The 21,569-nt window shown below is 40.1% G+C and overlaps 1 protein-coding gene across 1 annotated transcript in view; it reads left to right on the plus strand.

Annotated features, from left to right (window-relative positions):
• Positions 1–21,156, plus strand: part of LOC139136713 (tumor necrosis factor receptor superfamily member 3-like) — a 57,001-nt gene extending 35,845 nt beyond the window's left edge. Inside the window, exons 3-6 of the mRNA XM_070704526.1 lie at positions 8,436–8,829; positions 12,855–13,112; positions 15,818–16,084; positions 17,273–21,156. Of these exons, the coding sequence (XP_070560627.1) occupies positions 8,436–8,829; positions 12,855–13,112; positions 15,818–16,084; positions 17,273–17,583 (1,230 nt within the window). The 3' untranslated portion in view covers positions 17,584–21,156. The remainder of the gene's footprint in view (positions 1–8,435; positions 8,830–12,854; positions 13,113–15,817; positions 16,085–17,272) is intronic.
• The last annotated feature ends 413 nt before the right edge of the window (positions 21,157–21,569 follow it).

Below are 21,569 nucleotides of genomic sequence, written 5' to 3' on the forward strand. Positions count from 1 at the left end.
TGGGTCATCAGCGATGACTTTTTGTTTTATTGACCCATACAGTCACATTGCTCATGTGTTTGAATTAATCCCCAGTTTTATAAATGTCACCCCATTTAGTGTATATCTACAGTGAAGCACGATTTGGCTTTGCCGCATATTGTTGCGAAACAATAAATGCAGCTTGTCTGGCTGATACAAATTCCAGCCTGGTTTTACCTCATTAAATGTATTTTTGAGTCTTGCCAAGATTCATGATTCTATTAGTCGATATCCATTGTAACTAAGAGCATTGTCGATACCATTGAAATACGCAAGTGACGCACTTGCAGTCACATTATAGAGTGCAATCAGCCTTTTAAAGCAATTCTAATATGCTTTATGTGTCATATGAGAGACAGAGAGAGAGAGAAGAGAGAGAGAGAGAGAGAGAAAGAGAGAGAGAGAGAGAGAGAGAGAGAGAGAGAGAGAGAGGAGAGAGAGAGAGAGAGAGAGAGAGATTAAAGTGACCTGCAGGAGCCTTGAGTTCGTGTACATTGATTAGATTCTGCAGTAAAATGAAGAGAACATACAGCAAAATCTGCAAAGAATTGTTTTCTGTGTGCCCAGGTGCTCAGCGTTTTCAAGATGTTTAATTAACTCCCACTGAGTCACTGTTCTTCGTTGTTAGTTTAGTCTTTGCTTGGAAATGTGCGGGGTCAGAGGGTTGTGTTCTTAAGGTCAAGGGTGACTCCAGGGGTCTTCTTAAATTCATGTATTAGTGACGGTGCCGCGACTCCTTTCGCCTCATCTGCTCAGATAGACCAGAGTTATTACCAGTGCATATTTGTTTGAAGAAATAAAAGAAAAACCATAACTAATCAAGATGTTTTCAAAGTAAAAATGACTTAATAAGTTCCAAGAATTTTAAATTTCAATTAATTCTGCGCACGGTAACCCGTCCCAACCCCCGCCCCGAGAATGAATACGCTTAACTGAATACTTGAAATGCAGGATTCCAGGAAGTTCGTCATTATCTACGAGACATCATGTTACACAGGCTTGGGAATACAGATAATGTAACAAAGTCTATAAGGAATTCTCAAGACACAAATGAAGGGAAATGTAAGGTTTAAGACGTGCGAAATTTTCGATAATACGATTTTGTAAAAGACGACTGCTTTCTCTGCCAGTGTTTTCCCATCCCTGCATCCGAAAAGATAACAAAATTGTGATTTTTGGCGTCTCTCGCTACCAATTAGCTGCACGAATACGCTGAGAAACTCGGTTAAGACGCCTCTTTAATAATAAATGTACATTTTATATTCTATTCCTGAGAAACCTTAGTCGGGAATTAATTCACAGGTCTCTTTCCCCTGGCACTTTCCCGACCTCCTGAACGTATACAGTATGTTTCTCGTTAACTAATTTACCTAACGGACAATTGCTATTCCGTGTTGGAGATATCACGTTCCATCCCTGCACATGGGCTCTGAAACGGCGCCTCGCCTCTTAAATCCGTCTCATAGAATGTTCATAGAATGATGCTGGGAGGTTTTACAGCCGAATATCTTCAACTGCACATGTGCCATATCAGCGAGACCTCTTAAACGTAAGAATAGCTGCGTCTCTCTTCCATTCTTTTCCTCGTAATGTTGACTTAAATGGCCTAATTTTATTTGTCAAATAACGTGCGATAGAGGGCAAATTCTTTTCAGCCATTCCGCTGTTAATCGCAGAGCATTTATCTACAGGAAGAAAAGGACATTTTCTACATATCTTACGCCTATTGATAAAATTTCCAATGTTAACCAAAAGGCTTCTTATGAAATATCCTTGTTGAGCATGTACCGGTGTTGAAAAAAGGGAAAGTGATTCGCACTGTTTGAGGCGACATTACGACCAAGAAATGCATAGAGTCAGTTTTGTACGCTTACAATGCTGTACATATAATCCTGGATAATTCTCAATACCCCGTTCAATTAGACGCAAGGACGTATTAAATTTCCGCGAAGTCTTCGCAGTAAGGTTCGATGAAATAGCTTACATCTGTGTGACGTCACGGATGGGAGAGATATTGCATTTGATACGATTTTTACTACACGTTTTTATCAGCCACTGACTTCACTACAATACTTATTCAGCAACAATATTCACATCGGCATAACTCATCGGATTTTACTTAATGTTACGGTGTGTCTGCGCGCATCATCTCAATCAGCCATTTGCTTCTATTTCGCTGTCCTCTAATCGCAGATCCGAGGAGAGATACGTCGCAACTTGGCCATTATGACTTGTGTGATGTATACTCGAAAAGCGTAATGATACCGCTATGGTTGAAACACTGCGAGTGGCCATTTTAAGGTAGAATTTTGACTAATTTTGTCAAATTTTAACAATATATTTCTGATCTCTACCACTTGTGAGGGGCCATTGTGAAGTAAATACTGAAGTAAATACAGTTTTCACCATCTTATTTTAGTGAAAAAATCGAAAAGTTGATTTTCCCTATAGATTTAACGCGCACATGGCGGCCATTTTGAATTTAAGGTTATTTGTTTCCATAGGCAAAATTTGCTCGACGACTCTAGATTTGTATTCTTAATTTTGAAAAAGACTGGTTGAAAGTGCCTTTGGGGAAATTTTGAGCAACCTTTAAAAGGTGTGAGTCGAGCTCCACAGCTGGTGTCGTCTTCCCGTCCCACGGCACAGAAAAAAGTCACTAGGTGACCGGGTCGGCGTAAACTACGGTTGTGTCACGCCCTCCCTCAAAAATATCTGATCGTGAACAGACTATAACGTTTCTATGGTGTAACATTTGGAATGAAAGCTTACGGGCAGTATTACAACGAAATGCATGATGGGAGCAGAGCTCTGACAGCAAATTACGTATCGCGCATCGTCGCCATGCAGTAGAGAGAAATACCTGGCTAATCGTATAAGTACATCCTCTTTTATGATAGAAAAAAGGAAAATATTTATGATTTACAGATGTGTCCCCAAAGCTTTCGTAATATTGGCCAACCTGATGACTATCATCAGTTTTCTTCACATGACTTCCAGTACCTTCGTGATGTAATGCCTTTTTACTTTGTTGTATATGCCATCTGTGCTCTGTGATACGTATTCGATGATGCGATACAAATTGTTACGGTTCAATTCTAATTTCCGTCGTAATAAGCTCAGGCAAAGGTTTCGAGAACGCTTCCTCGCACCATGATTAACTGAAAGAGAAAAAAAAATACGTAAAATGTAGTGCAAGGTGCATTACTCATGATAAGTCGGCTTGTGGTAATAGCCTGGGCTAGACATTTCACTGTTCTAACTTTATGTTCTACTTCCGCCCGGTAAAGTAGGTCGCTAGGGGATTACTCTATGAATTGTACAGGTGATTTCAGTCTCATGGTCTCTCCCTGGTGAGTGTTCATATATGTTGCATGTCAGTTCCCCAGGTCCTCCTTAGGGGATCGGTCGTGAATCTTCTTGATCTTGGATTGGCAACCATGTTGTAATTTTGTAGCATACAGCATTGTATATTGCAGTGTCTCTCTCTCGGTATGTGTGCCTCTGTCTCTGACTGTCTTGCTGTCGTTTCCGTCACAGTGCATATTGATTTGGTATTGCCCAGAGTATGACATTCAATATCTCTATGTGGATGTGACTGACACATGTACACACTCACAAACACATACATACATATACATACATACATACATACATACATACATACATACATACATACATACATACATACATACATACATACATACATACATACATACATACATACATACATACAGACATACATAAAAAACAAATAAATAAACAAACAAACAAATAAATAAATAGATAAATAAATAAATAAATAATAGATAATAAATAAATAAATAAATAATATGCAATTTAATACATTCAGTTTCAGGGTTGACTATACCCTTCCCTGATATGAATGCCGTTGTTTGTCGAGGGGAACTCCTCTCACTTTTGAGGTAAAATCTATCGTTGTGTATGACACACACACACACACACACACACACACCTGCGTGAATATCGAATAATAGTGTTGGTTTGTTGGGTCTATTTCTAGGCAAGGATAATGAACAGACTCGAGAGCTCAGATTAACTTAATCGACCATCTGTGACCTAATCATATCCCATAATAGTAGTGTAGAGACATCGACGGTGTGTTTAAGTCTTACTATACTGGCGGCATAATTATAGACATTGGAAAACGTCAAATGCGGTCAAGTTGATGATCACGTGGTGGCTTAGATATAAGCTTAGAAGGTTCTCTCCTGCTCACATTGTTACGACAAAGGGGAAAAGCAAAGCCGTTAAGTATGTTAATCCAACAATATGCTCTCAGCTCAGTGCGCAGCTCAAAAGAACGATTTTTTTGAAAATTTCCAGCGAATTTACAACAACAGCGGGAAGACAAGAGTTTGTTGGGTTACAGTTGCTCACGTGAGCTGGGAGATCGAGCTTCGAATTCTGTGCTTTCCGTGCCAGAAGGCTTTTTTAATGGTTTTTATTGCAAAGCGGAGCTTGTCTCCGGAGATGTAAGAGCTGGAGCATTGCTTACCTACACACTCCGCATTGACAACCTACAAGTCAGCGTTCTGACACGTTAATTCAACTTTGCAGAAGACTGTCATTCCGGGATCGATTAAATTACACTGGTTTTAACTGCGCGCACTCCCAATTTATTTCCCGTTCTTCGGGGCTTTGCGGAAATTAACTGCGTCTATGCTCAAGCTGTGGGGACACCATGTCAAGACTCCGTAATTTCTTTCCAGGCTCATCACTAGTACTATAGTTAGGCGAATGTTTAAAGTGTACGGCATCTCCCATCGACCATGGAAAAATCCATCAGAGACGGTACTGCCGGGGCTAAGGTGTGTCTATGCCTACATTTTCCACACTAAGTCTTACACCAGTGCCCGTGCGCTACTAAATGAACTGTGTACATAACGTGCTGGTGTATGTAAGGGTCTAGGAGTATGCGTTTGACTGTATGTATGTATGTATGTATGTATGTATGTATGTATGTATGTATGTATGTATCAGGGCTCGAAATTAGCTTTTTCCCTGGTAGTCGACTTGGGCTACCATTTTCTGAAGTTGGTAGCCAACTAACGATGGCTGGTAGCCCATGCATTTTGGTGCATTTTGTACTTTAGGGATATTTTTTGGCAAGAAAAGACCTATTTTTCAAGACTCTGTCGATGAAGTGAATTTTCTATTCATCTGTAATACCCAAACGAAACCAGTAATACTGTATGAATTCGACAGCAGTGAGATTCAAAAGTTTGGTGACCTATTGACAACCCGTTTCATACTCAGAGTTGTATGCAAATTTTGATAGTCGCCATTACAACGACTTTCTCTCAGGGGGTGACACATACACTCTAGCACAGCAGGGCTAAATTAGAGCATGAGCTTCTGTGCAGGGGAGGAGACAATAATTTCCGACGGTGTAACTGTGATTGATACATTATGATCTATAATGTAGTGAAAATGCAGTTTCATTGGCCATCGATTCCTGTGCCTGTCGACCAAGTACATCAGTTCAGATATTGAAACTTTGTTGCAAAATTCCACTGCACTGTCGTCTTTGCAATTTGCATAATGAAGCCATAGTCTGGCCTTTCTGTGTCCAGCTAGCTAGCTGCATTCAGCTTGTCCCAAAGTGACGGACATCACATGCCAAGTTCTAGCTGTAACTGAATTTCATGTCCCAGGCTTTGGTAGTCCGTGTGGGCTACCATTCCATGGATTTTGGTAACCCCAGGGAAAAGACATTGCGAAATCAAGCCTTGAAAATAATTTCAACATACACACGCATCGAATTGCACGACAATTTATCATTCCTCCGGATTGCATTGGGAGTTTGCCGAAGTGATTTTACACTAGCAAGTGCATTTTCATGAAACATGAGTATGCAAATGTTAGCGAGTTAAGTTAACTCTGTGAACTCGAGAAATTCGCCCTGAATTTGAGAAATTTGCCAAGAACGGCGTCCGCGTAAAGAAAGGAAAATGTCTGGATGAATAGTGTTTCTCCGAAATTGGGGGAACACATACCGACGGTGATATTTCAATGTCAAAGATGATGGACGCTAGAATGGCCATAGCTGTATAAGCTTAACATCAACTTCACAATGTTTAACAGTTGAAAAGCGTTCTTTCTCTGGAAGTGCGGAAGATCGGCAGGTGTTGATTTTTGCAACTACATTACCTTCGCGGTGTCGCCATTGCCGTGGTATTACACCACACATAGGCGTCGTTACCGCACGTATGATTTTGAACTGTTTTTGCTGAGACGCGCTGTTGCTGTGGTTACGGATAGTGTTTCCTATATTGCAACTCATCAAGGCAGTCTCATGCGTCTTTCTAGCACTCACGTGACTGTCCTTACCTCTTGGCGCATTCACTGCAAATTGGCACGCGTGAAATCTAATCCTTCTGTGCCGCAAAAACTCGCAGCCTTTGTGTACCGATCAGACCGTCGGTATCTTCATGGCCTTTGTGAGTCAAATATATCTTTACTGATTTCCCCAATTGCACGGAAAGTTTCCATGTTTTTATTTTTCCAACCGCTGGAGAAAACAAACAGGAAACAAACAACCATGCGACATGTGATTGTAGTGCATTGCCGATGTATGTATATATATATATATATATATATATATATATATATATATATATATATATATATATATATATATAAAAATAAATATATATACATATTTATTTCCTGTAACTCGACCCAGCGTATTTAAAACCCTCTGATACAAACTTTTTCCCGAATTTTCAAAACGCATGTATGATTTTGCCGAACTGTGCCGGTGTTTTAACGGCTTGCACCTCAATAAAAAAGATAAACATGAAAGTTCCTACTCTGTTTCCCGAAGGCATGTAAACGGAAACACTGAGTTGATATTTCTTCTCATCATTTAACCGTTTCATTGCTAGACTTTAAGGAAGGTTCCAATTGTTTCAATTACGGAAGGCGCGGACCTATCTAGAGGGACATTAGGGTTTAAGGTCTACAAGCTAAGTGTAATACCTGGGTCGATTTTTATTGACATTTTATGTAGCCATTAAAATTTAAAGCCACTGTTCTTTCAAAAGAATATGAAACCTTACTCTCAATGGTGAAACCCAATGCAAACGCGACTAAGTCGAATAAATCTCTTGAAAACAACTACTATAGCTGCTAATCCGATCGTGAATTAGACAGCCATGCGTAATCATTTTAATACTTGGAAGTATTCTTGATAATTACAATGTAACCCGAATATGCCGATGATTCTTGATCGGATTACAGATATCGTGGCATGTCATTAGCGCGCGTTCGTCTGATCGTGATTTGTGTTTGTTTTTACAAATCCTTGTGGGGAAATCAGGAATATTGCATCAGTTTCTCTTGATTTCATGCATGCTTTAGCCTAACTCAAACGTTGATTGAGTTTTATTCATATGGGCCAACTCGACATGGAGATCTGGTTTGTGGATTGGAGGGAAAGAATCAGCTAACCACGTTAAGTCTTGAACGGTTATCCAATATATCCATCGTAATTACTGTGAAAGAATTTGAGTAGTTTACGCGTGTAGTTTGGTAGTTGAATGTTTTGGAATAATTGGCCGACATACTTTTAAGATCCATAGGAACCCAATCAAACCGCCCGTTCGCGACATTAAAGTCAATTTGCTCTACTTTCCCCGAGGTCGTATAGGAAATCGAACATTTTTTCCAGTCTAAGGGAATGTAAACTGCGTGGGATAAGGCGTGTGTTTATCAAAGACTTGAAATGTTCAATTTTCGGTCTGAAGTCGTAAGTCTTCGTAGCGTTCCAGTGTTCTGTTGCCATGACGATGGAACTTGCAATAGTCATCGCGTTGACGCGCGCACATAGGCTCGATCTCCGTACTATCTGTGAACGAACTAAGGCGTCTTCGAGTTCAAGTTGACAGACAGGCAGACAGATAGACAGAAAGACGGACAGGCAGCCTCAGTGTGACATGTAAAATTGCGATCATCATAGTGTTAAACTTTTGTGAAACTTTTAGTTTCATTGTGTGGGGTTCATTGTTTCTCACAAGACTCTTGTACGCGTCGAGCAATCAGTGATCAGAACAGCGTCCACGGGAAAAATTGGAAAATAAATTGAAAGAAAATCAAGGTCTATGGTTGCAGCCGTCTTACTTTCACAAAAATATTAATATGAATTGAAGCTTTAAAAAAATATGGAATGGGGGGGGGGGGGAGAGAGATATAGGCCTAAATACTGAAAGCTAAAAAAAGTCCGACAAAATATTGAAATGTTGAAAAAAGGGTATATCTTCATTTGACGACCCTTCCAAGATCGATCAACAGATCTGTCACTGTGTTCTATTATGCTTTGCAAAAGATTTGGAAATTACAAAAGTGTCATGGATTGATGTATGTATCTCTTATATTTGTGTTTAATATAGGTGGTCTGCATTGAACCTATCGCCTGCAGACGAACGGGCGATGGAGAAGGCGAGAGGCGTACGTTCAAGCACGAGGACAGGTTGACGGGAGAGCGGAGGCGCTGTCTAAAATGCCCGCCGGGAACTTACTTGCAAAAGCCGTGCGCCAAGAGCCGTGATGACACGGTCTGTGCCCCTTGCCCCCAGGGGAGCTTCACGTCGGAGTGGAACCATCTGGAGAGCTGCATCGCGTGCAAGCAGTGCGGAGACAACTCCCTCGGATTCGAGGGCGTGATGGATGCCTGCACCGCTAACGGGGATGCCGTATGTGCGTGCAAAGACGGCTACTTCTGGCACGATCACCGATGCCAACCTCATAAGTCGTGCCCACCGGGTAGAGGCGTTGTTGTGCTAGGTAAGGACGCTTGGTATCCATATCTCCATTTTCTCTTGAGGTCAAGTAAAAAAATGGTATCGCAACAGAAATGTTTCGGAAAAGAATATCAAAGCTTTCAAATAGCCGCTCATTTTCTAAGTTTTCGTTATCTTAACAATGAGAGAAATATTGATTTAAAATCTTAAAAATAATTTATGTGTAATGTAATACTCTTGCAAAGAATGCAATATACTGTTCCCTTCACTACATCTACACACATTCACCCCAATAACAGATTCAACATATTATAGAATTTCGCTTCTATATCAGCATTTTGCTCGTCTCCTTCTATCGCAACATGCAAGTAAAATTTATCGATGTTTCACACAAGGCATTGCTCAAGTTTCCTCGCTATTCTCCGGAAGTCGAGCGTGTAACGACGAAGAAGTAAAACCGTTTGAGATAACAAATAACTCTGTAAAGACAGCAGTCATCTCTCCAGCAGGCGTTATCATCAGCGCCAAAGTTTATTACATGTAACGCTATGTATCAGTCCTCCTGGACTATGCAGGCTTTAATACCACTTCTCTTGGCAAGTATCAAACTCGGAATGTAAGAGCGAGACGGCAGTAGAGCCCTTGGTACGCTCACGGTGCAGATTAAAACCCCAGCAGAAAAGGTGTAACTGCATTCATGTTACCCATCACATTGTCATTCGGGATTCCCCACTTTGCTCGTTTTCAGTTACACACCGTAATTCAAGGTTAGAGTGTTGCAAAGTTACCTCATTCAGTAATGCAAGTCGATGTTTGCTGTATTACCTCTCGGGAGATCTCGCGAGATCCAACAGTCACCGGCTGGTCTCAGCAATGAAAAGCTTGATGAGTTTAAGTTGCATGGAGGATGGGTCGTTATGGATTTTGTGAAAGCCGGCCTGGCGGAGGCTAAATAGCCAGCAGTGAATCTTCTGACAGACGGGAATCAAACAAAACAAAGGCAAAAGTGTCATTTTGTATGCATCATACACCTAAATATCGTCAATGTCGTCAAAGGGAAAAGGAATGGTTCTCTAACGTATCAATAGCTGTCAATTATGATAAATTTTCATCATAATTTTATTCCATTAATGAAATACTATCTCTTATCTTTCTGCCGCACTTATGTTGAAATACGAATCACTACCCTTGTCAACAAAACGCATTGTATATGCAATGTTTTTGTTGACAAATGAATTCCAGTCCGTCCTAACATTCAGTTGTCAATAATCCCATTGTACCTTACACAAACAAATGCCGGGTTGACAAGTCGAAGACCGAGCATTTCGACTTGGGTCTAGAGTAAACCGGTCAAAATCTCGTGGCATACCCGTTGCTAAGGTGGTTTGTTGCTATTATATCATAATATTAAATTGAAATTCTGAGAGCTGGCGCCTGTTCCATATATTGCGAGTATAGCATTGTTTTCACGTCTCGACCAATCAGATCGCGACATTTGCGCCATTAATATACTGGTATGATATAATTGTGTCAGCCCCTTACCCTGACCCAATCATAAACTTGTCCATGGTAAATGTCAGGGGGTAAGTGTCCTGATACCAATGAGAGACCTATGTATATTCTGTTTGTCGTTGAGCTGAAATGGTCCAGCCGTTAGTTCATAAACTTTTAGCATGTAACTTTCCTGTTAACATCAGCAAGCGTATCAGAAATTAATTGATCCCGTCTTGTACGTATGCTGCATTGATCGATCGTGGCACAGGACATGATAATTACCAAGAAGTATAATATTATGTCTAGAACAGAGGTTTTTCTCATTGAAGGTCCACTGAACAAAAGCAGAATCTGTAAGATGAATGATTGAACTGATTCAGATGTCTGATTATAGTTCTTTGCTCATTCAACTCGACTCTATAGTAAACCTGACTTCGATCGCTGCACTTCAAAAATAGAATTTGAAAAAGCGCACAAACAATGCCTACACAATGCTGTTCCATGGTACGTTTTAAATAAATGTAAAAGAAAAACATTACCTCCCAAACACGCATCTCTCTCTCTCTCTCTCTCTCTCTCTCTCTCTCTCTCTCTCTCTCTCTCTCTCTCTCTCTCTCTCTCCTCTCTCTCTCTCTCTCTCTCTCTCTCTCTCTCTCTCTCACCCACACACACACACACACACATTAAAAATTATATCGGTCACAGTGCCATTATAAACGTGTCTGATCCATGTCGCCCCGTAACCACAAATCGTCATCCGTGCTGAGTCCTTGCCCCATCACTGCTAATCTATAGTACATACTGTCACCGATGCCTCGAGTAAATCATTTCATTTGCAAACCCGTGAGTGAAGTAAGGTCTTTGTAGAGGGATTTCACGTTCGCTTCTCAATGAAGACGATCCCCCAGTGACACCGAAAGTTTTGGCATCGCCTATTACCATCCTGGGGCGTACTTTCCGTAGATAATATTGACCAGAAATACCCGACTGTGTAGATACGTGTGTTTCCTTATGTTCATTTACTCATCAATTTGAGAGAGTATTGATTTTTCTGTAAGTTTGCAGTAACTGATGGGGCGGTTTCCTAATTGACTATTAAAAGGATGTGTTTCCAAAGAGCTTCTGGTGAATTCGCCAGCACATCTTTCCTGCTGTCAGGGCACTCGGTTCCTTATCATCACGCCGACGCACGAATCTGCATTGTTTCGTCCGACAGCTGAGTCAGCAGACAGTCTGTAAAAGTCGACTGTCCGCCCGAGCTTTCAATTTCTTTGTAGCCTCAGACGCGTATAACATACCACATACGGCGTGCGGAGAAGCGTTGTAACCGTCAATTTATGGCGTTACAGCTCGTTTCTTTTTATACTCTCTGCAAATCCGCTATCTAAAGATGCGATTATTTTACAGAAAGTCACGCGTATAATTGTACGTGTGACTGGCTGAACTAAAATCTTGATACAAAGGGAAGTTCAATCGGGCGAGGTCTCTTGACGACGTGTTTGTGGATTTTATGTTCTTTGAAAAGTCTTTTACGTCGTTCGGCATTTCGAAACGTTCTGTTGGGAGTCGCTGATAAAAAGTATCTTCATCGCCACTCGAAAATGAACAGGATAGGAGAGCGTTGACATCATTCTTGGCAACTATACCTACCTTGAATATATGCTGAGGCAACATCTACTTCAAGCATAGACAGTTGAGAAACAAGCTGTTCACTGCCGATTCCCAGTAAATAGAATAGGTCCCAATCATCATTGATAACAACTGCTTTTGGCCAAACTACGGTGATGAAAGCGGTAAGTTACAGTAAATCTTGGCGTAAAGTCTTGATGGTGGGATATGAAATCTATCGCATACCTCGGCATTGTTTTGGTACATGCCATGGTTGGTTTGAAGGAGCTGTTACATTGAAGTTTCATGCAAAACTTCCAAGAACTGGCGACTTTGTCTCTTTAAAGGAACCAAAATGGAGGAAAATATCTTCCGGAAAGAATTCATGGCATTTGCCTTACATGTAGTATTGTCCACTGATAGTAACGGGCAGTGCTGAGCAGTGGAGAACCGTTATCAGTGTAACTGCGCACCATTTAATTGATTAGTGCCACTCGCTCACTGACTCACTGTCTGTCTATCTATCTTTCTGTCTGAATTCTTACTGTCCGGTACGAGAGAGCCCCCCTCTCCCTCCCCCCCCCTCTCTCTCTCTCTCTCTCTCTCTCTCTCTCTCTCTCTCTCTCTCTCTCTCTCTCTCTCTCTCTCTCTCTCAGACATACATTAAATATCACCAACATTCTATGACGCTTGGTGTTTGAGATTGTTTAGCTAATGAACACGATTGGAACTAATTTGGGATAATTGGATGGTGAAGTAATGTCGGTTTAATCTGCAAATGTAAATTCGTTTTAATGAGTAATTTGTAATGTTGCAACATTCAGCTACGGCATCTAACACTTTTTAGAAATTTAAAAAATATGATCCAATTATTCCAAATTAGTTCCAATCGTGTTAGTATTTAATCGAAGAGAAAGATTTCATATTTTTTATTTCATAACCGAGCTATTTTCAACACTTTTTTAGGATCGTCAACTCACAACACCGTTTGTGAGAAATGTCCCGCTGGCACATTCTCTGACGTCGAGTCAAGCTCTCAGCCGTGCAACAATCAAACAAACTGTGCAGTTTTGGGTCTCGACACACTCGAACCAGGCTCCCGTTACCAGGACAACATTTGCAGTCAGCCCGTTGTCAAGACAACCACCCTGGCGATGACGACCAGGGAAGGTCCCGGGAAATCGACGAAGAAGGGTACTTTGAAACCGCTGATTCAAAAATTAGGTGAGTTTTTGAGTCTTGGAAATCAGATGACCTTTGACCCTATGACAAAACCCAAACGAAGACGGATAAAATGTGCGCTTTTTGCACATTTCATGACGTTCCGGCCAAGTATTGATACTTTTTTCGTTCGGGTTTGCAATAAGACAGAAGCAAGGGGAGACCACACAAAATCGAAATCCCTGTAAAAATTTAAAGCGCAAGAGAGCAAGTAGGGACGGGCACTGGTTTGTGGAAAACTCGCTGTAATTCGGAAATGCAATTATTTTCTCGCCCTCAAGTGGATGGCACAGAGGCAAATTTCGGGAAATTGGTAGAGTGGGGGAAGTTTGTGGGGAGGCAATTACCTCGGGAAGTTCTCCGCTGAATTTGGAATAATCAACGAAAAGAAAATAGCTTCTCAAATAGGCTTTTAAGAAGCACTTATCTAGAGGAAATGAAACGAGTGCTAGACATAAAGTGCAGCGATATTTTGTGCCCATTAGTAAGTTTATGTTGGTGTGCTGGGAGAGGAATTGAGTTGTTTTCCCCTATTTTACTGAAGTTTGCTGTTTATTTCAGTAAATTAGCTCTCAATGCATTTAAGCATTTGGTTCGACTAGTATTTGTTGCTTGAAAGACCATGGCTCCTTAAACGTAGTGAAATGACGCATAATGGCGATGTAAATTGTCTCATATAATTTATTGTGATGTTTCCGTTTTTACATTTTCAGTTTTTGTTGAAAATGCTCCCACCTCTTGAAAAGCGGATTCTGTGTCCTGGCCGTTAGCTATATAATTTTATATTGCCGCTGTGAGCGCAAAATGTGTATTCTTTTAAGCGACACAAAATCATATCCCCCTCAAATGCAAGTTTGGAATTCAGGTCCGGACTTAAATTTCCATCAGCGAACGAAAACTACGATAGTGTGCAAACCAGATCACTGCGTGGACGTTATGAACAGCGCGTTATGAAATCATTTTGTCATGATGACGTAAAAGACACCGTGATCGATTTGTGTGAAATGAAAAAATGATGAAAAAATTATCAAATTTTAATAGGTGACAGTATCTTCGAAAATCTCATAAATAACTTGCCTTATGAGACGGCTGCTGAGGTGCAGCAGGCCGATGTCTGAGTACGAGGGCGAGTGGGTGGGTAAGACAGTGGGCGGATTTGGCCTTCCAGCTGTTTCTTTGCAATATTAAATTTGTGTGCTCGAGATTGATGGTTTAATAAGCTACCGTCGTATTAATGTTCATAATATTTGTCATACACAGCTATATTTTCTTGGCTCATGATGTACTCTCAGATAGGATGAAATGGGTCAGCCGTTATTTGACCGGCGACGTTGATACAGCTCTGTAAACGGATTTTGTTTTTTATTCCCCTTTTGTCAGATTGTTTTTACTATATAGGGAAGTGGTAGTTGGCTGGCTTGTTCTATTGATTTCCTAGTAACATTTCACAAAAGATCCCTTTTTGTGCTTAGGCCCCCATTTTTTATTTTTTTTCTGAATGCATATCTTAAATAAAAAAGTTAAGGTTGTCGTCCATGCATGCATGCGTGTCAAGAATTGTCAGTACTGACAGAGTTTCAAATTCATTTGACGACAAATGTACACAATTTGTCATCTTCTTGTTGTTACTCACATTATTTGACCACTTTTGCACTATGAAGAGGTAGTCCATCAGTGTTTAGTGAGATCCATTGGCAATTACAGTGGCCTGTATTCGGTGCATTTCACCAATAAAACATCAAAAATGGTCCAATGATCGTTTCAATTCAACATAAGTATCACCAGGTCCACGAGGTATTTATAATTCACTGTATTAAGCAGGGTGTAACCAAATAGTAGTAACCAAATGTATATTGACCTAATGTAAAATGGTTGTACCAGGTGTCCAGAATGGAACAGCGTACCCAGTCCCTGCTAGCATGCCACATCCCTCAGAATCAGTCAAAAATAGTCAAAATTTGTGAGCAGCTTTAATGCAGTAGTTAATGAATCACTTTATCATTTCTTAGTAATTACGTATTCTGTCACTCATCATTAGAGTCATTTAAAACAGAATTGCGCCTCGGGGACAGACATTTCGACTCTCAAATTTTAAAACTTCTTTTCTGCTCTACCGCTTGTGTTGGCTTATTTTAAAGTTCTCGGAGTAGTAAAGATTCATCGTCTTATTTTTGAGAAAATCGAAAGTGTAATTTTTCCCATTTAGATAACACAGTGATGGCAGCCATTTTGAATTTCAAATATCGGTATATTTTAGGTAATGTGTTTCTATAGCACAAAGATTTGCACGGTGACGCCCCCTTTTTTTCCATCGATTTTGAAAGAAAATAGTTGATTTTTCCTTGAGGAAAGTTTGAGCGAAAGTTTAATCTTAAAATTTCGAGGCGCAAACTACCATTTGTTGATATGTGCTACTGAACTTTTTGAATGACTCGAGTAATCGACGTACTTTCAGTGTGTCCCTGTCTCACTTGTTTTGATGCAACTTGATTTTTCTGGGTATTTTTCGTATGAATCACAGGCCCTACAAAGCTTAGGGGAGGGGATTGAGGGGGATGTCCCCGCGAAATAACAACATGTCAGTAACAATTTTCCAATCTGGTATTTTCCATTGAAATTTTTCAACTAAGAAGCACACTAGGTCTTGGAAAGTCACACGACTGACTAATATTTGATTTACTTTTATACTTTGGGACTTTGTCTCACAGGAACCACCAGACATTCTAAAACTCATGTACCAACGGCCAAACCTACATCGGAACACCATCACCCACCGCATCACCACGCGGGACCCGTCGTCCACCACCATCCGGACTTCAAGGAGGACTTCCTGCAGGACGAGAGGGATGAGTACTTCGACCCGGAAGTGGAGCTGGAGATGGAAATGGAAGAGATGGAAATGGAAATGGAGGAAAGCTACCGTCAGCATGGTGCCAGGAAATCAGATCATGAATACGAGCGGGTTCCAGCTCACGGTGAGCAGCGTGTACTTGCATAGTTCTTTTACCGGTTCCATGATGCATTGCGCACTAGGGTATACAAAGCGTATGTTAGTTATAGATCTTTTTTGGTCGTAGGGTATACGCAGGGTATGTTACTCATAGAACTCTCTCACAGGGTACACCCTGACTTATATTTAGTCGCCGATGGCTACAAAATACACAAGGCAATGCAATTTTGGCATTGCAAATTTGTGTCATTCCTATATCACAATCCGTTGTAAAAAAAAATTCAGTAGGCCTATGTTTTTGTTGTTTCGAGTGCGTATAAAGTTTCATACAGCCACAGCAGTGCATTATGGGATTAGCGGGAAAAGGTAGTATTCCATACGAAGGCTCGTCTCTTTAGGGATCTGTGGCCAAAACAAAAGAAACACCGTCTCTACTTATTTTGACCCGGGATTGGCGAGACCGGTAAACCGTTGAAATCCATTCACATGATGACAAATTGTGGCGGTCACTCATGATGTCTGATGATGAAATTCGTCAGTGAAATACAGGGATTAGTCGACAGGTGCGCCTGACAGTGGCAGTATAGCCAGGGTTTTCGTTGCTCATGTCAACTGTAATGTTAAGTATTTTTGAAGTAGTTCTTTTAATGCCCGTTTTAAGAGAGTAATTCTAGTTAATGCTGAGGATTTTGAAGATTGCTGATTGTAGTACAACAGCTCTATCTTTGAATTCGTTCACTGCTGTTTTCTACAGACATCTGTTAAAAGTCCATTAGCTACCACTTTTCATGTACTTTCCAGTTTTTTTTGGTTGACTGCAAAATACTGTGACCCTTTCTACTTCTAAAATTCTATCGAAATGTGTTTGGTTTGACTTGTCTGATAGTCTTCATGTGTTGTAGATGATATAGTGGATGACTGAATTTTACTAGAATTTATTTGACGATAATGAAATCATACTGTTGACAATACATGCAGTAAAAGGCAAGTTTGTAATGCAAATAATTTCTTTTTTCCCGTTTTTTGAACAGAATAACAAAGTATTTGTTTCGATTGACAAAATACCCATATCTGTCAAAGTTGCTAAGACTATCCCTTTGAGTACAGTCTTGTCTGCCCATGGCTTCAGATATTTGTTGGACAGAGAGTATCATTGCTATTTTAAGATTTTAGTGTAGTAATTTCACATCATATCTTGTTATGTAACCGACAGGTGTCAAAGAAACACACTTCAATGTTGAAGAACTGGCTGAGGAGAGCACTCATACCACTGACAACGGATCAGGACTGGCCGCTGGAATCCTTGGAGCCGGCTGCCTTTTCCTGTTGGTTCTGATAGCTGTGCTCTACCAGAGGAAGAAACGCGTTGAAGAGCAACAGAAGCTGAAGAAACTGCAAGAGCAGCCGCCGAAGTGGCAGAAGTTGGACCAGCCCCACGCGAGTGAAGAGAACCTGGCGCTGTTGAAGAAAAACCGTGGCAAAGAGTCGCCTGCGTCGCCCGAGAGCGCTACTTCCACTTGTTGAACCAAGGGTCGGAGGTCACCAGAATTAGAGTGATCGATCTATAACTGTCTTTACCGCCTTATGCAACGCCCTTCCCTGCCTTTCATCAACACACATGGCGTTCTTGCCCTTTAGTGTCTGTGTGTCTTTCATCATATTGGTAGTTTATGGTTCTAATGTATAATTTCTATACAAATATCGATCTTCCCCTTACCATCCAATAATCCAGAATTTTACTCGTCAAATATTTTATCAATGCAAACTATAGTTGCTTTCAGTCTCCTTGTCAAACCTCCTGATTTAAGCTTGAGAAATTATCGTATAACCTGTTGTGTTTTGCTGTCAAATTTGTGCTTCATCCCAGACAACAGTGTCCAAAATATTCAGTATGCCAATTATATATTATTCCGGTAAGCCCCCGTGAAAGCATCCTGCTCCCCTGCTTCATTATGGACTATTCCTGAGTAGAAAACCCCACGCCCGTCCTTTCCTAAGTTTCAACGAATGCACGACGGAACATCTTGTGAACTGGACTTTTATGGCAATAATCTCTTAGAGTTAATTTTGATGTCCTCAACTATTGCTCGGCTATATCCTCGCTTTCCTTGATTTTCAAATGTTTCCATGGACAAAAATCTCTGGAAAGTTTATCAATGCAATTGTAACATATCTGTAAATATGGAAAAGTTGACCATTTACTCAAATTGTACCAGACATGTGATGTGTAAATTTTCGACTTTGCAACATTTAGTCTTCTAGATACACATCTCTCCTGAGGACCCCGGATTTACCGCATTTTATGTTTAGTGCAGCTCAGGTACACCTACTTCAAAATGGACCATTCCAAGCTAGGCAACCAATGAGGGGTAGGTTTAAGTAAAAGTAAATCGTCACCCAACTTTGTGACGACAAAGTCTTTCCGGTTCGTTCAACCAATAGAAGGTGGTGTCTTCAAAAATAAAGAGTATAGTTTTGTAAGAATCGATTGTGAATAGTCTTCCAAGTAAATGAGATTTAAGTGTTAATTTTGAAAGAAAATATTTTTAGTCTGTTAAAATTGCGCCTTTCTCGTTGTAAAGTTCGAGTGACGTGGTTGCCATCTGTATTTCGTTGTGTTCAAGTTCAACCTCTGTAAAGTAAACTTGCTAGGTTATAATATCTTACTGGTGTAAATCGACGCTGGGGAACAAAATTATAACATTGGTTGTTGTTAGATTTGCGTGACGCGTTCTCCAAGCCGTTAGGTGCCCCAACACACATTTACCGAAAATCAAACTTTAGAAGTGTTTCACTGCACAAACGTATCACCATATGTCATAAATATTATCATTCATAAAAATGATCATATTTTAAATTTGATACAGGTATGTCTATATCTGTAGCCTTACTAGTAGATTGAAAAGCCCCATAATTCATGACACTGTCTACATGTATGGTGCAGCGTGAATTTCTGACTTGTAAATTCCGACGGCAATCATCAGAGTTTTGAAAATTGAAAAAGTGTTGTTAAACAATTACTGAAAAATGTTATTTATGACTTTGTATTGTGATTCGAGTGCTTTTCCTCGTAATGGGTGTGACCATTAAACTTTAAAGTATTCCCCTGACATTCACTTTCGCATGGACATGCAATTTGAACGTTTCAATTACAATGAATGGTGCCAAAGAGAGGCTGTTAATAGCTGGGCTAATCAAAGAAGAATTTCACTTGCCGTAATTCAATTATTTAAGTGTACGAAAAAGGAGGTAGTTGAATTACCCCCCCCCCCCACAAAGCTTTTGACCAACCTCCAAGTGTTGAAATGTCTGTTACTCTAATTTGTCAGAGTGTTTCCAGACGATTTGCTGATTGGAATTCAAAATCGACTTCCTCACGATGAAAAAAGGCGCATTTTGTGTATTCAGATCTCGGTGTGTTTTGAATGAAAGATCGCGGCCTACTTTAAGATTACACACAGTGTGTACAATTACAACTATACAAAGTGGTATATCAGCCAACTTTTTTTCTGCGTCTTGTAACTCTGTTCGTTCAAGAAAGATGGACATCTTGTTATTTCTGTAATGCTTTTGCAAAAAACATCTTTTTCGTGTGGGTCTATAGTTTTAGGTAAATTATTTATACATGTACATGGTATGCGTCACAATAGCGTTTCATTGAATTACATTTCATTACATTGTATCCAGATTATCTGCTTGGCTGAGAATTTATTGATATGTGATTTTTAATTACTTAATTTATTATTCAAAGTTATGGAAATATACAGACTCTTAATTTTGCCTGCTGCAGTTTTATGAAAGTTCCTCATATTTTTATTGGGTAATGGGCAAGTACAGTGTGGGTCAATGTAGTTTGGTTCTAATGCAGTGGACGGACCTTTTAGCTGGGAGATTACCGAAGGCTAGTCTATGTACGTAGGATACGTGTGATAAATGTGTCAACTTGCCTGAAAAACAGTGGACCCATTGGATGAAGTTGTGGAGGGACCATGGTTAAACCTGCAATGGCTATTCCGAAACGGAGAGCCGTAGATTAGGTTGTTGGGCAGCAATGCAATTCCCCACTGGAGCCACTGTTCGTGAAGTTTATGTTTGAATGGCCCATTTGAGGTCATGTTCAAAGTGTGGAGCCTACAACTTCATTCAATGGATCCCTTGAATAAACACACGTATATTTGTTCAGTCATCTGAACAGTCAGACCATAGCGTCATGATACCAAGTTTTCTCTTATAATGAAAGTTAATATTTCAATTCTCTGCATACTAAACAAGGGTGAATTTTCGATTCCTGCAGATTACCAATGACGTTGTTTGCAACACTCTGTGCATTCAATCTCCACTCGGATCGTTCCAACGCCCGGAGACAATTTATGGCTTCGATGCGCACCAACGTGTTCTAAGATTCATTCTAGGCCGTCCTGTGATTTTAAATCGCCAGTGTGCCATTTGCACCGTAATCTAATTTTCACAAAGTATATTGATAATTGACTACACGTTGATGTGATGTTGTCTCTGTCAAATGCGAAATGACGACAAAGAGTTACCCTGACAACACGTTTCAAAGATTGTAAAATAGTTATAGTTTTAGACCAAAATCGCCCCTGCATTCAATTCTACACCCCCCCCCCCCGATGTCAGTCGCCGACTCTGTGCGTTGAATTACGCTATTTAGGTTTCAAGCATACTGGTACGGTTAATGAAAAATATGTCATTGGATCATACGCATGCGTAGTCCGGCAATCTTATTTTAATAAAAGATGCTATGTATTATTATAGGATTTTTCAGAATTTAATTTGCATGTTTGATGTTTTATAGAGGACTGTTTGTCTATTTAATTTATCAGATTTCGTAAAATAATTATGTGAAATGCGTTCCGTTTGGTTGCATAAAATGTCACTTTATGTAAAAACGTTTTTAATAGTGTAATTTATGTTGAATGACGGTAACTGTTGCTTTCAAGTTGAGAATTTGGAGATTTTGCAATTTCATTACTTTAATGGTATAAAGTATAATATATGCGGAGATTGCTTGACATTGAAATTTGCAAACATAGATACGGTTTTAGAATAAAGGTTTTCCGAAGTTTGTATAATTCACGTAGTTGTGTTTTTATTGCTTTTTTACACGCATCTTTCTCTTTGATCTTTCAAAGTCTTCGCTTATGAAGAAACAACACGCTGCATTCCCCCTGTTGCTTGTATGATCGATAATACAATTCCAGCAAATGATCTACCAAATATAGTACTCGTAGCTTCCTTAGAAGAATGAGGATACGGAACCGTTGTTGTTTAAGGTAGATTGCGCGTCAGGGACAGATATTTTGACCCTCTAATTTTTTTCCTTTCAATAATTTTCTGATCTACCACTTAGGGCCCATTTTGAAGCTCTTGATGTAAGACAATTTCACTGCCTTTGTTGAAAATGTATGTTTTCTCCATGAGTTAACACAGGAATGGCGGCCATTTTGAATTTCAAATATCGGTAAATCTTGGGTTATTTGTTTCTCTAG

The sequence above is a fragment of the Ptychodera flava genome, chromosome 7 (genome assembly GCF_041260155.1).
Source record: "Ptychodera flava strain L36383 chromosome 7, AS_Pfla_20210202, whole genome shotgun sequence".
NCBI classification, from domain to species: Eukaryota; Metazoa; Hemichordata; class Enteropneusta; family Ptychoderidae; genus Ptychodera; species Ptychodera flava.